At 38.6% G+C, this 16,210-nt stretch overlaps 2 protein-coding genes across 2 annotated transcripts in view; one reads left to right on the top strand and one right to left on the bottom strand.

Annotated features, from left to right (window-relative positions):
* The window catches only part of WDPCP (WD repeat containing planar cell polarity effector), a 654,855-nt gene that overhangs the window by 243,896 nt on the left and 394,749 nt on the right, over positions 1-16,210 (top strand). The window lies entirely within an intron of this gene.
* MDH1 (malate dehydrogenase 1) lies at positions 906-16,166 on the bottom strand. The gene is made up of 9 exons (XM_062209521.1): positions 16,057-16,166; positions 12,094-12,192; positions 10,972-11,068; positions 8,980-9,155; positions 6,898-7,020; positions 3,069-3,245; positions 2,408-2,521; positions 1,783-1,872; positions 906-1,250 (listed from the first exon to the last, which is right to left on the bottom strand). Exons 1-9 carry the CDS (start codon positions 16,057-16,059, stop codon positions 1,125-1,127), a joined length of 1,005 nt encoding a protein of 334 aa, XP_062065505.1. The 5' UTR covers positions 16,060-16,166; the 3' UTR covers positions 906-1,124.

Below are 16,210 nucleotides of genomic sequence, written 5' to 3'. Positions count from 1 at the left end.
AGGTTCCTGGGATTCCCCTCCCCCTTCATCAGGAAGCATATATTGACCACCTACATGTAAGACAATGAAACACAGGGAAGAACATTCTCAGCAGAGAAAATAGCAAAACAAAAGCATGGAATCATGTATAGACCTGTTCAAATAATTTAACAAAGCCAGGGGACAGGCAATGCTAAATAGATGGGGCTGTTAGTGAACATATGATACAGTGGTTAATACATTGCTTGGGATGCCTGCATCCCATGTTGGATGGAGTGTTTGGGTTCAAATCCTGACTAGACTTTTTTAAAAATTATTTTTAAAATTTATTTTAAAGACAGAATTACAGAGAAAGGTAGAACCAGAGAGAAGTCTTCCATTCCCCTGCTCACTCCTCAAATGCCACAATGGCCAGAGATGAGCTGATACGAAGCCAGGAGCTTCTTCCAGGTCTCCCACAGATGCAGGGTCCCAAAGGCCTGGGCCATCTTCCACTACCTTCCCAGGCCATAGCAGAGAGATGGATCATTAGTGGAGCAGCTAGGTCTTGGATCAGCGCCCACATGGGACGCCAGCGCTTCAGGCCAGGGCGTTAACCCGCTGCGCCACAGTGCTGGCCCCAACTCATCTCTTAAATAAAAAGATAAGCAAGCAAACTTAAAGAACCTCCACCAAAATGTGTTTGCCTGATGTAGGTAATGTTTAAAAATACACTCTGCAATAAGCTGATTCATATCATAAGGTGAATTTTCCTGTTCCAATACAAACGATGTGTAAGCTTGTAACATTTTCCAATTTTCCTGCCTCTCCCTGCTGTTTCTTGTTTTGTTTTCAAAATTGTAGTCTCTTAAATAAGCTGGGAAACATGCATATTTGTTTTCTAAACAGATAACTAAAGATTAGTTAATAATCAGAGTCTGAGTCAGTTTCATTTGAATATATATTTTTATTTAGAATGTAGTGCTAACAGCATGATGATGGATTTTCACTCACAAATCTGTACCAAGAAGCACATGATCTTTAAAATGTGTTGGTTTTCGCAAGTAATTTAAGTATAGCATTATTATTATTTGGTACTAGAGTCAAAGACGACATTTAGATTCTTCAGTTTTGGGGCATTTAGTAACATCAAAATGATGGCCTAGTCAGGCTGAGGAAAGAAATTCAAAAGCAGTTTCTTTTTCTTCTGCCAGTTCCTTTGCAGTAAGATCCATCTTCTCACGGGAGAAATCATTAATGGGAAGACCTTCAACAAACTTCCAGGTCTTATTCTGCTTAAAAATAATTGCAGACAAGAGATATACAATTAAACCAGAACTGATCTTTCGGCAAGCAACAACCTAGTTTGAATGTGCGTGTAGGGATGTCCCTGCTTTAAAGTCCAATTCCATAAAAGTTAATAGACATTTATATCTTAACAGATAATGTAGATAAAAACTCAACACCTGAATTTAAAACCCATTGCATCTTTAAAAAAAACTTTATTCACTATTGACGTTGGCATGCTTATACTGAACAGCAACAATACTGAAATTTACTGCTTTGTTTAAAAGTAATACACTATTTGTAGGTATCCAATATTAATGAGGCATAATAATACAATGTGTCTAGTGAGACATGTTGAAGCTTGCTTTCCATATTAACTTCAAGCTTTTAATGACCTGAACATGTAATATACAGTATCAAAGCTGAGAAAAATGTCCAATTTAGTAAAGGCACAATTTTCTAGATTAAACTATTTCATTCTTAAGAAAAACAAGTAAATTCTTTCACTCAGAAGGAAGAAACTACACAATCACGTACCTTGATTACAACAGGGAATGAATAGAGCAGATCGTCTGGAATACCATAGGAGTTGCCATCAGAGATGACACCCATGGACACAAACTCTCCCTGGAAATTATAATGTTTTACATTTTTATGGTACATAAGGATTGGTTTACACAGTAAAATAACAAATGAACTAACAAAATTAAACTAACACTTTCTTCTATGTGCCTAACTTCATTACTGTATAAGGAACAATCACTAGCACCAGACACTATCATGACAAGGTAGCTTTTATTCTCTCGTTCCACTCTTCCAAATTATGTGTTAAGTAGGCCAGAGAAATATAATCCTCATTTTATAGATAAAGGAGCTGTGGCCCAATACTGATCTTAAGCAGGAAAAAACTCTCATATCATCATGATAGTTGTTTCCCACACATAATCTCATTTAACCCTCACAATCTTCTTGTGTGATGTTATATAATGTGACAAAACAGCTCAGAAAGGTTGAGTAACTTTCCTAGGATGATTCAGCTCGTAGGCAACTGAGGTGGAAAATGCTCCTGTTCTGCCTGACCACTATGGCTACATTCTTTTGACATTAAAGCATTAAGAGACAAAAATAAAAGAATGGCCTGTGCAAATCACTGAGTCCTCACCTCTGGAGTTCCAAACCAGATGTCTCTGACGTGGTCAGCGATGGCTTTCGCAGCAGACATTGCACTGGAGAGTTTCCGAGCCTTGATGACAGCAGCACCACGCTGCTGCACGGTCTAGGGTAGGGCAGGGACAGTCAGCAGGCTTTCATGTTAGCAAACTTTTATCACTTCCAAGTTGACCTTGGGATGAAAGGCTGCAACCATGTCTTCATGTTTCTCCCCTAATGTCATGCCATTACCCAATGCTGACTTATTCACCTAATTCAGTTATAAGCGTGAGTCTTTATATCTTTCTTATAAACACTGAAACTCCACATTGTTTCCTGTTTCACTATGTTTAAATTCCCTCTTCATAAAATCCTGTTTTCAGCACTTGCACATTTTGATGTTTAATCAATCATGTCACTGTTGATAATGTGTACTTGGAGTAACCAGACATCTGGGCCTCTGCCCTACTTTTGGCAGTGGACAGAGTACTCCCTGGTTTCCCCACATTAAAATCTTTAATCTGAGTCTGCTTCCTTATTCTATGCAATGTTGTTCCTCTTTTGGGTTAACCTGACACTCTACCATCCTCTGGTCAGAGTCAGGTCAGCAGAGAAGTGTGTCTCTAAAGAGTCCTTTCTGCGTGGTTGTTAAAGAGGGCTTAGATTATCCTTACCGTGATGAATTCTCCTTTGAGCCAGCTGTCATCTTTCAGAGCTTCATAAACACCAACTTCCTTTCCTTGTAATTTCACCTTGGCATGATTGACATCTGGATACTGAGTTGATGAATGGTTTCCCCAGATGATGACATTCTTTACATCATCAGCAGTCACACCAAGTTTAAGTGCAATCTAATTAAATTTAAAACAAATACATTACATAGACAAATGCTTTTTATTATCACATGTTTGACAAATGCCCTTAAGTGAAGATTAAAAAGCTCTGAAACCAGAGAGTTATACTGGTTTATTAAAAAGTACAAATTAATTGCCTAGCAGTTTCTTAAAATAACTAAAAGATGTTAACAATTGTGACCTTGAACATTCTGGAGTAGATATTTAAGAGCAGAGAGCAATCTACAATTTGTGATTATCATGACAGTAGGTTTATCAAATACAAATAAGAATTTCCTGATTATATAAGTGTGATCTTTGTTTTATTAATGCTTAAAGATGTCTCCTCAGCACTTTTGAGCAATCAGATATTTAGACACCTTTCCCATATTTATGTGAAAATTTTCTTGTATACCATATACAAATTAATCTTCAAATAATCCTAAATATGAAATTTTGGAGTTAGAAGGGGACTCATATTACTAAAGTATAACTATCCTCATCTTACAGAAGAGCAACCTGAAGGAAAGAGGTTAAATATAACACACACACAGAGGCACCTCAAGTTATGGTGGGGTTACATATCCATCATAAGTGAAAAATATTGTTAATGGAAAATGCATTCAATACACCTAATCTATCAAACATCACAGCTTAACCTAGTCTACCTTGAACATGCTCAGGATCCTTAATTAGCCTAAAGGTGTGCAAAATCATGTAAAACAAACCTAATTCATAATAAAATGTTAAATATCTATATATATTTACAAATATCTCTATCTACATTTATTCCTGAGGCAAGTAACCTAAGAGGCTTATTACTAAGAACTTGAGAGCCCATAACTCCCCTGAATGTCAGCTTCAACCACTCCAAAGTTCAGCAAAGACAAACTGCCTCTAGGCCTCTTCTCCTTACAGGCCTCTGAGGTTCCCCTTATTTCCTTTGTTCTAGTTGCCCACCCTCTCTTGTTCCTTTGATCCCTTAAACTAATCCAATTCTGTGTGAACAGCAAAGGCCAGGTACTTTACACTCAGCAGATGCAGTTTCTGATGTCACTCCTGTCACAGCTAGTCCAAATCAAGGAGGGTGACAGCTCCTCCCTCCCTGTGACAATTTCCTGTCTGTCAAATGGGCCTGTTAATTTTTTTTTTTTTTTACCAATTCTGCAGCCCTAGTAATTTTTTCTCCTAATACCAGTTAACTGGTATTATTGTTAAATTACCCTGTCTGCAGATGTGTACAGAACTCTGGTTTGCAAATATACAGGGGAGTTCTATAGGTGGTAAACATTCACTAGGTAGCTAAGGCCTCTGAGTTGCAAAATACATCATGTAAGATTGGTAATCACTCATGTAAGAAAAATTTACTTTTAGATTTGTTATTTTTCTCACTAAACAATATCTATAAGAGAAACTCCTTCTTTCAAAACTTTCTAAAAGCTCATATTATGCTGAAACAGTGCCTTACCAAAGTCAGTAACACAGAACATGTGCCAAAAAGGATGGTTAAAGTTTAATAGCTAGCTTATTTCTTCCCTTTTGTTTCCATTAAGACTTCTTTTTTTTAAACTGGTCATTATATATTTTTTTTTAAAAAAGACTTATTTATTTTTATTTGAGAGGCAGAGTTATAGACAGAGGGAGAAACAGTGAGAGAAGTCTTCTATCTGCTGGTTCACTCCCCAAATGGCTGCGATGGCCAGATCTGGGCTGATCTGAAGCCAGGAGCCAGGAGCTTCTGGATCTCCAAAATGGGTGCAGGGGCCCAAGTACTCGGGCCATGTTCCTCTGCTTTCCCAGGCCATTAGCAGGGAGTGAGATCAGAAATGGAGTAGCCGGGACTCGAACCGATGCCCACATGGGTCGCTGGCACTGCAGGTGGCGGCTTTACCCGCTATGCCACAGGGCTGGCTTCTCCATCAAGACTTTTGTCCCCACAGGGAAACAGTTTCGGGCACTGGACAGTCACACCACAGTACCTCTGGAAATAGAATCTTCAAGTGCCTGCCTCCACTCGGGCTTCAGGTAAAACAGTAAAGAAGGAAGTTTATCAGGGTTGTCATTTTATCTGTCTCCTAACAGGAACTAAGTAACCATCTGGCAATCCCAGTCTATAGCTGCCAACACATGTATCTTTTCCTTTGTAACTGTCCTATAGTACCTAAATCTCATGTCTCTAAGCCATTTAAACAAATTCCCATGCCTTTTCAGCCACCAAACCCACCGCTACTGCCTCTCCAGGAGTATTTCTTTGTTCACTCCCCAGATGGCCACAATTGCAGGGACTGGGCCAGGCTGCAGTCAGGAAGGAGCCTGGAACTCTAGCCTGGTCTCCCATGTGGGTGACTGAGGCCCAAGTACTTGGGGACAATCATTTGCTTCTTTCCCAGGCACATCAGCAGGGAGCTGAATTGGAGCAACTGGGACTTGAACTAGCACTTTGATATGGGATGCTGGCATTGAGAGTGGCATGGCAGCTTAACATGCTGTGCCACAACACTGGCCCCAGTACTTGTATTTTAAACTTGTTATTCAATGATCTTCTAAATTAACTAGAATACCAAGGGAGATATCTGAGGTGTGGCTCTTTTATCCTCAGACTGTATATCTCTTGGTAATAAAAACAAAATCAATAATATTAATAGTAGCCAAGCTTTATGGCATTCAACTATGAAACATACACCATTTTATAAGGGCTTAAAATGGATCTTATCTCCTTTAATCCCCATAACAACTCTCTGAAGAAGATCGAATTATTCTATTTTACAGCTTGAATACACTTTTTCAAGGTCACAGAGCTAGTAAGTGGACTTAGGATACTTGATATCATACAACACATACAAGGCTGTGGTTTGGAGTTGGGCAAGCAAGTTCCCTAACCTCTCTGGACCTCAAGTTTCACAGATACTACATAAGATTGCTTTAAGAATTAAATGAAAAATTACATGTAGGCATTCAGCCTACAAAAGAAGTTTAACAAATGTAAATTTTATTTTCTATTTCACTGGGCATTCCAAAATTAAAGTTTATCACTTTTCAGTTTAAAGATAGTTAAAATTTTCAACTTAGACTTTATACTATCTTCTGATTAAAAAGTACAGCTTTCTTGAAACTAAATAAAGCAGGCTTCACTACAAGAAAAAACTCGCAGCAAAACAGAAAAAAACCTCATAGCTGTGATGACTTGTGGAGGAGGAGAGATGGTCGGAAAAATGCCAGGGAAAAAGAAAGAATTAGATCTCTACCATGATTGCCAAGTGTACCAGAATTATAGTCAGATCTGAGGAAGCATGGCTTCTAATTTTTTTTGAGAAGCTGTTGTTAATCCCCTGGTCACTAACTCCTTAGAATATTTATCTTAGAGTACCAGCACATGAATTATCTTCAGCAGTAATTTTTAACCTCTGCAGCAAGAGAACATTAGCAACTGTACTTAATTATAGTTAACAACTAAAATATCATTAGAAATAAAATTCCAGCTTGTGTTAGCAGCCAGCTGGATCAGAAGTGGAGCAGCTGAGACATGAACTAGACACTCTGATTTGGGATGTGGGCAACCCCAGACACCATGACACCAGCTCCAGGATCAATTATTTTAAAAGTGAGAGGTTTTAAAAGTTTAAATTTTTTAAAGTTGAACAACGTAAGATTTAAAAGTCATGTTTCTTACCTGAGATTTAGCTCGGTTGTGATCCAAACGAGTCAAGCAACTGAAGTTCTCCTTGGGGATGGACGGTGCTGACTTGGAGGCAGTCAGGCAGTTGGTGTTTGCTGGGTTTCCCACCACAATAACCTAGGATAGATGGGAGGCACAAAAGAGTTACTAACTGTACATCTATTATCTAAACTATCTTAGAATTTGACTGAAAAATGTGTAACAGGTAGCTTTTGTATGTATCAAGTCTGCATTAGCTAAATATACACAAGTACTACTGTAGTTTGTAGATTTCTATCTTCCTGTCTACAGACTTCCTTTTTGTGCCTTGTTAGTGTTTGAAGTCACTACTGAAAACAGTTCTTTAACAGAGCCATCAAAGTCACTTTCCAGTTGGCAAAGTCCGTAACTTAAGGTAGATGTCTATTTTGTTTTGGTGACCAGACAGAGGCAGGGTATTTATCTACTTACTAAAAACAAAACAAAAAACAAAACAAGTAATTTAAGGCTCTATCTCAGGTTTTGACTTATGCATAAAATTTTCCTTCTTATATAAAAATAGCCCAAGAAAAGGAATTCTAATTGAGCAGTTCATTTCAGGAGAATGAATTTAAGGTATTTCTCAAGCTTGCCTAGTCCTAAGAATTGCCTGGGTTGTTTAATAACATACATACAGATTACTACCTCCTTGCCTCTTCCAGATCTACTGACTCAATCATTAGGAGAAAACATGTCAGATTATTTTTTTGTATTGGGGAGGTTGGGTAAACAAGAAATTATAATATGGCATAGGAAAATGTACACATGACTTTAAATTATAAAAATCTTTAATAAGGGGGTCAGCGTCCCATGTGGGCATCAGTTCAAGACTTGGCTTCTCCAGTTCTGTTCGGCTCCTTGCTGGTGTGCCTAGGAAAGCAATGGAGGATGGTCCAAGTCCTTGGGCCCTTGTGCCCATGTGGGGGACCTGGATAACACTCCTGGCTGCTGGCTTTGGCCTGGCCCTGGCAGTTGGGCCATTTGGGGAGTGAATCAGGAGATGGAAGCTCTCTCCCTCCCTCTCTCTCTGCTTTTCCTTCTCTGTAACTCTTTCAGATAGACAAATAATAATAATAAAAAAATTTTAAGAATTATTTTGAAACAGCATCAAACTTACAGAAAATCTGCAAGCATATTACAAAGATTGACTCCTATATCCCCTTTGAATTAGTTTCACTTCTCTCCCTCTCTTGTTGGGGGTTGTGGGTTGGTAAGGGAAGAGTCCTTTTGGAACACGCTGCAGACAAGATACTTCACTGCCCCTAAGTACTCTAGTAGTAGCAATATTCCTCAATATTAGGAAAATATTTCCCTCAAACAAGGACACTTTGTGGAGGTGGGATAATCATGTAAACAATAACACAATCAAGCAGCCTAAACAACCTTGTAATCTTTTACTGAGTGATCTGTGGGTTTCTAATTAATTCATTTCTATTATATTTCTATTAATGGTTACAGAAAATAAAAGTTAACTATTTGAAATGAACATGAAGCAAAAATTCAGCCATCTATGAAGTGTCATAGATAGAACAGTATAATTGGCAATTTAAAAAATCTTCTTAAATTTTCTTTTATTGAAGTCAAGACAGGGAAGTGTATTAAAATCACTAACCAGCAAGTCTTTCTGCTGTGACAATGAAGTTCTAGTTAACTGACAATCTGAGATTCATAGTCCATCACCTCCCATTGCCAAGAACAAACACACATTAGAGCCATCTCCCCTCATAATCACACACGCTACTCCCAATGTCTGAACAAATATTACCACATAGCAAAAAAGGCATCAGTTCTGTGTCTTCTTTTCTAAGTTTAAGAATATTACATTTCCATGTCACAATAATAGGAAAGATATCTTTGAATTACCTCTGATGTAGATTTCTACACTGTCAGAAAATCAGAAAGGGAGAGCTCCTTAAGCAAAATTCTGTAGCTATGTTTACTGAGCACTGCACAGAACTGTGGGGGTTGGGAGGGTAGAATATGCTTTCACTTACATACTAAAAGCACAAGTTTCAAAGGCTAATAATGAAAAACTGCATAAAATACAGTACTGGTTACCTTAACTGACTTCTTGGCATATTTATCCAAGGCCGCACCCTGGCTTTTGAAGATTTTCACATTTGCTTTCAGTAAATCTTTCCTCTCCATGCCTTCTCTTCTTGGCATGGAGCCCACAAGAATGGCCACATCCAGATCTTTGAAGGCAACTTCTTCTTTGTCTGTTGTGATGACATCTGTGGACATGGCAATAAATATGCACAGCTACTTAAACACCAAAGTCTGAAGTTTACTTTTTCACACTGAATCTACTCATTAATTCTTTTGCTTTGTAGCAAATGTTTATATTTACATATCACATTGATATACATTTCAGGAGCCTAAGAAAAGAAAGATAATACATTAACAACAGTTACAGCACAAATGTCAAAAAATTTGTTTTGCTTTCCATATTTCAGTGATTACTTCAGTTCTATAGCACTTATCTCATAAATACTACAAGGTATAATACGACAACTTTCAATGTAACATTGTTATTCACACTAATTACCACAGATAACACAAAAAAGCTAACCTAATTACAAGTACTTTAAGGTCTAAGATACCAATCACAAATTAAAAACTAGGAAATGTTCACTGAAGAGTATTATGCCAGGGATAATGCTAAGAGATCCACATTATTATCACATATAATGTTTGTATTTTACAGAGAAAGACACTGAAGTTAGGATTAACTAGCTACCACCAAGAGACACTGAGAATGTAATTCTAGGCTAGTTTGGTCCAGAGTTTAAACACTTGCTTTTTGATAAGACTATGACCAAGATTCAGCATTTTCTTTTCATGGGGCTTGGAACTTCAAGTCCCTTGACAGCTTTTCTTTTCTTTTTAAAAGATTATTTGAAAGGCAGAGCTAGAGAGCTAGAGAGAGAGAGAGATATATATATATATCTTCCACCCATTGGTTCACTCCCCAAATGGCCACACAGCCAGGGCTATGGGAGGCTGAAGCCAAGACCCTTGAATTCCACCTGAGTCTTCCACGTGGGTGGCAGAGGCCCAAGCACTTGAGCCATTTCTGCTGCTTTCCTAGGCACAGTAGCAGACAGCTGCATTAGAAGTGGAACAGTCGAGACTCAAACCAGCATTCACATGGGATGCTGGCATTGCAGATGGTGGTTTAACCCAGTGCACCACAACGCCAGACCAAGATTCAGCATTTTCACTGGCAAAGTTTTAGGCCAGTGAATCTGTGTCAGTTGGGCTGCTATCTGTTCCCAAATGGACATATGCAGGAACATGTTAGGGGAAAAATATCCACCTTCCTTTTCCTGATATCGTATTCATACATTCTTATTTGCTAAACCTTCCCTTCTGTGTCATGGTCACAGGTGCCAGAGGACAAGGTGAATATAATCTGGAACCATTAGATACAGCACAGGAAATGCAGCAGAGAAGGTAAAGCAAATAGGAAAAATAGAGAAAGCTGATTTGGAAAGAGTTGTGGGGAAAGGAACTGACAGAGTATATTACACAGGGTCACATTTTCTGTTATAGGACCATGCAACCAAATGATTTAGATAGTAGAGTATCCCTAACCGATGTTTATTGAATATATAAATTTTAAGGAAGGTTTCTTTTCGGATGTGTGTATATTTTGCTTTGTGCAATTTTCTAGGAGTATATCAATTAATCCTCATGGGGGAAAAAATGACCATGTTGATGGTACAGTTAAAGAGAAATATTTAATAGTTTACAGTCTGACCTAACACAACTTCAAGTGATAAGCTTTATGTAATATTATAGTATTACATATTACAGTACAATCAGTTACATATAGCTGTGTTGGGGAAAAAGTATAGCAACATGGCACTGGTTGCTTCACATTTCTAGCAATGTTTATTCTTGGTAAACAATTTAATGAACAGTCATAGTTCAAAAACACAACATGTTTCAGGAATAATTTCTAATTGAGAGCCTTTAACAAAAATCAACTCATTTTTCAAGACAGAAAATACTGTCCAATCCCTTCTCTTCTACCCTCCAACTCACCTTTCAGGAGTGGAAGGGCACAGTCTTGCAGCTCCATTAGGACACCATCCAGGACACCCATCATGGGGGTGATATCCAATAGAAGAAGAATTATAGGCTGTCAAATACCAAGGGTATTATCTGTCAGTGTAGGTTATGTTCTTTAGTCACAGAAAGTTCTTTTGTATAGATTTTTTAATATATTTTGTAATAACTGGTTCATGTATGTAACAATAAGGCACTTTCAGAAATGGAATGCTATAAAACAAGCAAAAGTTTAGTCATAGACATAGTGAAGTCTCATGGGTTGAACAGAATTTGTTTCCTTAAAAACTCATGGAGATATTTAAACTCTCTATGATTTAATATTAATGGCTGATTAACATTGGAGGCCTAATCTAATGATGGCTTCTGAGAGATGTTTAGGGCACTGGGGGCACTCACTGGCTCTTATCAGCCTCTACCACATGCTGGACTATGGGGCTGCCTGATCCTGTAACCTCACCTTTTCTTTCTCAAAGTTCCTCTCAGGTATTTAGTTAAAATAATGAAAAGTGGACGAATACATGAGAGAATCATCATCAGTGAATTTTAAAGTGAAAGAAATATTGAGTTCAAGTGACATGCTGTAGCCTGCTCTTATTGTTTCACTTCAGTTCGTGGGCAGCTAAGTACAGTGTCTGACAACAAGAAATTCATATATGTAGGCCAAGTCAATGAATAAATGATTTTTAGAGAGGGATTTTAGTATATATTAATCAGATATGGTGGATTAAGAGTGCCCACTTTGAAATAGGAAGACTTCCTGTTTGACTATTTTGTTTCAAAAGACCATTTATGAGCAAGGAACTGCAGATTCAGCAACTTTTTCTCCCATGACCTTCCCTAACAATTAATGTCATTAATGATAACACCTCCACTGACACCTGTTGGTGGCACCAAGTCAACAGTATGTGTAATAGTTTTGATTTGCAAAGTGTTTCAATGCCCCGAGGGACAGTTTATTTATAGCAATGTGCCTATTATGTTTATTGGGACTACCTATTCCTTCACCATTTTAAAACTTGTTTGCAACTACATACAGGGTTTTATTAATACTATTCTTACACTAAGGACTTAAAATTTATAGACACATGCTCCTACCTGGTCTTTACCAAAGACAGATCCATTTCCAATACTATATAGCAGTGAATATGCAATTTGACCAGCTGCTCCAGTCACAAGGACTCTGATTGGTTCAGTCTGTAATGAAAAACACATATTAACATTTCATTAAACAATGCTATTTTACCCTAAAGAAATTCAGGATTTTAATACTTAATATACATTCTTTTAAAAGTAAATGAAAACATTTAAAGTCTGTTGCCTCTGGCTTATTAGAAAACTTTTTTTTTTTTTAAAAAGATTTTATTTATTTGAAAGGCAGAGTTACAGAGGGAGAATCTTCCACCAATTGGTTCATTCCCCAGATGGCCACCTACAGCTGGAGCTGGGTGAAGCCATCAGCCTGGAAATCCATCTGGGTCTCCCACGTGGTTGCAGGGGCTCAAGCACTCGTGCCGTCTTCTGCTGCCTTCCCAGGCACATGACCAAGGAGTTGGAGGGGAAGTTGAGTGCCAGGACTCAAACTGGCGCTCATGTGGGATGCCTGCGTTGCAGGCGGCAGCTTAACTTGCTCAGTCAAAACAATGTCCCCCAAAACTGATTTGTTCCAGTAAATCACCATTAACTAAGCATCTTAGATAGCACATGTCCTTGTGCTGCATATTTTCATGGTATTATTTAACTGTTAACCATACGGAGATTTAAAAGTGCTATCCTAGATTTACTTACATGATCTTACCCATCTCTTCTGCTTTACTTTACTGCAAAGATCAGACTTACATGTTGATATCCTCTTGGTAATACAAACCTGCCTGGCCACTACAGCCTCCTAAATTCTAATTAATGCCCTACTCTCATCAGCTCAATACAATCTTTTACCCTAGGACAAGGAATTAACAGTGATTAAAACTTTCCATTTATATTACTTCAAAATGTTTTAATGAAATAACTATGCCTCAACTTAACTACCTGGAAGAGGAAAAATAAACTTTTATTGTTATTTAGCTGGAAATAAAAATGAGAAAATGATTACAGAGGCAATAGAGAATACTAGCTGAAGAGATGGTTTCTGCAGCCAGACTTTCTGGTTTTGAGTTCTGGTTTCACAACTCATTAGCAGGATGTTTCTGGGCAAATTACTCAACCTTTCTGTATTGTTTTTTCATAGTAAAATGGAGATAAAATAAGGGCACTTCAAAAAGTTTGTGGGTAAATGGAATTAAAAGACAAGTTTATTTGGTGCCAAAAAACCCCACTGCAATCTATTTTTTCATAAATATGTATTTTCATGAACTTTACGAACACCTTTCATATGAATGGACTTCAAAAAATTTTTTGCAGTAAAATAGCTTTTAATCCCATTGTCTATGAACTTTTTGGAGTGCCCTCATAACAGCTATTTAACAAATAGTATTGTTTTAAGGATTGAAAGTTAACATACAAAGCGCTAACAATATGTAGTTAGTGTTATAATTACTGGTCCCTAAGGACCCTCATAGCTTGTGATTTTCTATAAACTTGTCTGTCACTCTACTAAGATTGTGAAGCCTTCTTGACAAAAGTCTGCTTTGACTCAAATTTGAAGTTTCGAAATGTTCAACAAACATTTATTGAAGAATGAAGGTAAGGGTAAAGAAAAATATACACACAGGCTACTTCAATGTAAAGCAAAGTAGAAGAAACGAGGGGGAAGTGTTTATCAGTATCTATAAAGCTTAACATACAAAAAAGTCAGGTAGGTGGTTAGAATGAGTTCAGTTTTAGAAGGTAAGTTAGCTACTAAAACTGTGTTCATGCTCTTTAGTGAGGGGGTTGTGGCCAACTAATCAAGAGCTAATTCTGCCTCAGCAGTTTCCTTCTGTGTCTTTGGGCAAATTATTTTCACAAGTAGGTAATTCCATCTTGTTAAGGGTAGTATGAAGCCTAAGTGAGGGTCTGAATGTTTGATGATGAAATAGGTAAAGAAAGCACATACTTGGTTTTTACTGCTCTTTTGCAACATTGCTGCTGAAAAAGCAGGAGGGTGGAAGAGTCCTGCTGGCTTTTCACAATGTTACAGAGTGAACATAGGTTACTATTCTTTGCTCAGATATCTGGGCAGCCTGCCAAAATCCAGGCGGGAATGTCTTTGCTCTTGGCAGGGCACTAATGACCTTCCTTTAGATACCAGCTCTGTTTTGCGCATGTGCTCAAGTTCTAGTCATACAGCCTTGATTTAAGTGTCCTGTTACTGCACAGAAAGACACAGTTTTTACCTTCTAATTTGCATATCCTTCTGTAATACAAGACAAGCATATCAGTCACATTCTTTCATTTATTCCTGCTGTTACTCCTCATGGACACAAAAAATTCCCTCCCCCCCCCAAAAAAAAACCCCACCTACTTTGAATTGGCTTTGATGGTTCTTTTTGAAATCAGTGATTGTTCATACAATCTTTGGAGGAGGCCATGAGATTGAGTTATGTGAGAGTTTGCTGTCAATTGTAGCAAATTCACAGAGTGACCCTTCCTCATGGGCAACCCTATGTTATCTGGTACCCCAATGACCTTCAAAGGGTGATACCTGGCTCCCTGTGCTGTGTAGCAAAACCAAAACCATAGGAGGCCCATGTTTTCTTTGTGACCTTGAGAAAATCATTTGACCTCATCGGTCTGCATTTTAAGATTAGATGAAATAATTTTCAAATTCCCTTCCCAGTTTGGAATTCCAATATCCTAAACACAAGTTAGTAGTTATTCTACATCCTGGTATCTTCATTTGTTTGTATCTTCATCTGGAACCTCAGCTACTAAAAACGAATTTTTAGGCTGACTTTGGTAAGTGTACCACACACAGTAAAATGGAAAAAGTAGGAGACCCTCGGGGCAAACCTGTGTAACCTTGAGCAAATCACATTCTCTCTGGGTCTTAATAAACTCAATTTTAAGATGAGAAGTAAAGAGATTTGTCAAGATGATCTTTAACAGCTGAAACATAATTTAAGTGACCAGTTATGTAATATAACAAAATATATGTATATATGAAGGTTTAATACTTAACTACGAACTCAGTACCTGTCCCCACTGGCCTTCTTATACAGGTACAGGATTAATGCCCGTGCCTTGAAAACATGTCTTTTCAAGTAATGGGAAATTTCTAATTCATTCAAACATTCCCTCCCCATCCCTTTTAGTATTATTTTGAAATAAAGGAGAAAAAGTAGTCTCAATCATGAACACAAATACCGAAGCAAATTCTCAGATGGCAGATGTCACCTTCAAAGCGTGCGCAGATTAATCCTACGTCAGAACCCCCCTCCCCCAGCAGGGACAAGACATGGAGACCTAGGGATCCAGATCTTCAGTGACAAGACGGCTGCATTATATTTAAATGAGCTGCTTCTGGAATTCATGACACAGAGCAGTAAAATACGTCCGCACTAGTTGTTTGGCCAGTGATGCCAACACTTCCTGGGGCTACTAAAAATCAAAGGACAGGTTTTAAAGAACGTTTTGTGAAATTAGATATGGCGGAAACACGTCTCCTGAAAACGCAGATGGTAATCGGGAGCACCTGGTAAGCGCTACTTGTACAAGTCGAGAGCCCTTCGCTCTCAGGGTCTGACAAAAGCCCGTGAAAACACCGTGGGCTTAAGAAAAAGCCTAGGACCCAAGCTTCTCCTCTCCCATCAAACCGTTATCGATCACGTCAAACTCCGTGTCATTCATCGGAAAAACCCTATAGCCTGGCATTTTGTACCCCGCCATGCGTCAAGATTGGGATCGCGCCTCTCCACGGACACTGGTTTCTCCAGAGTCCTTCTAAGAGCCCCCCAGCTAGAAATCAACCCCTTCCCCATTACAGGGTTACTGCGACAGTCCCCAGAAGATGAACCGAAGCTTTCCAAACGGCGCCAAGGACAGTGCCTTGCAGAGCCGCCTCCCAAAAGTCACTCAAGACGAGGACTCCTGCACCAGGCTGCGAAGGCCGCAGGTGGGCAGAATCCGGGGGACCAAACTCACCATGATTGAGAACTGCGCAGGTAATTTCAGCACCTGCAAAAACCAGCTGCAAGGAATCAGGTCACCTCTACCGCGGAACTGACTCGGGGAGGGCCAGCCCGGCAGGCGAGAAAAAGCAGTACCCCTGCCGCGGCGCCCTCTGGGAAATGTAGTT

Source organism: Lepus europaeus, chromosome 13 (assembly GCF_033115175.1).
Source record: "Lepus europaeus isolate LE1 chromosome 13, mLepTim1.pri, whole genome shotgun sequence".
NCBI lineage: Eukaryota > Metazoa > Chordata > Mammalia > Lagomorpha > Leporidae > Lepus > Lepus europaeus.
The sequence above is the reverse complement of the archived record's forward strand: the minus strand, read 5'-3'. Positions and strand labels throughout refer to the sequence as shown.

What these genes read in the sequence shown, in the direction of transcription:
- MDH1 (XM_062209521.1), bottom strand. An exon ending in ATGCCAAGAAGTCAGTTAAG is followed by an intron (nt 7,021 to 8,979) that starts GTAACCAGTACT and finishes CATCTATCCTAG; the next exon opens with GTTATTGTGGTGGGAAACCC. An exon ending in TCAAAGGAGAATTCATCACG is followed by an intron (nt 2,522 to 3,068) that starts GTAAGGATAATC and finishes GCCCTACCCTAG; the next exon opens with ACCGTGCAGCAGCGTGGTGC.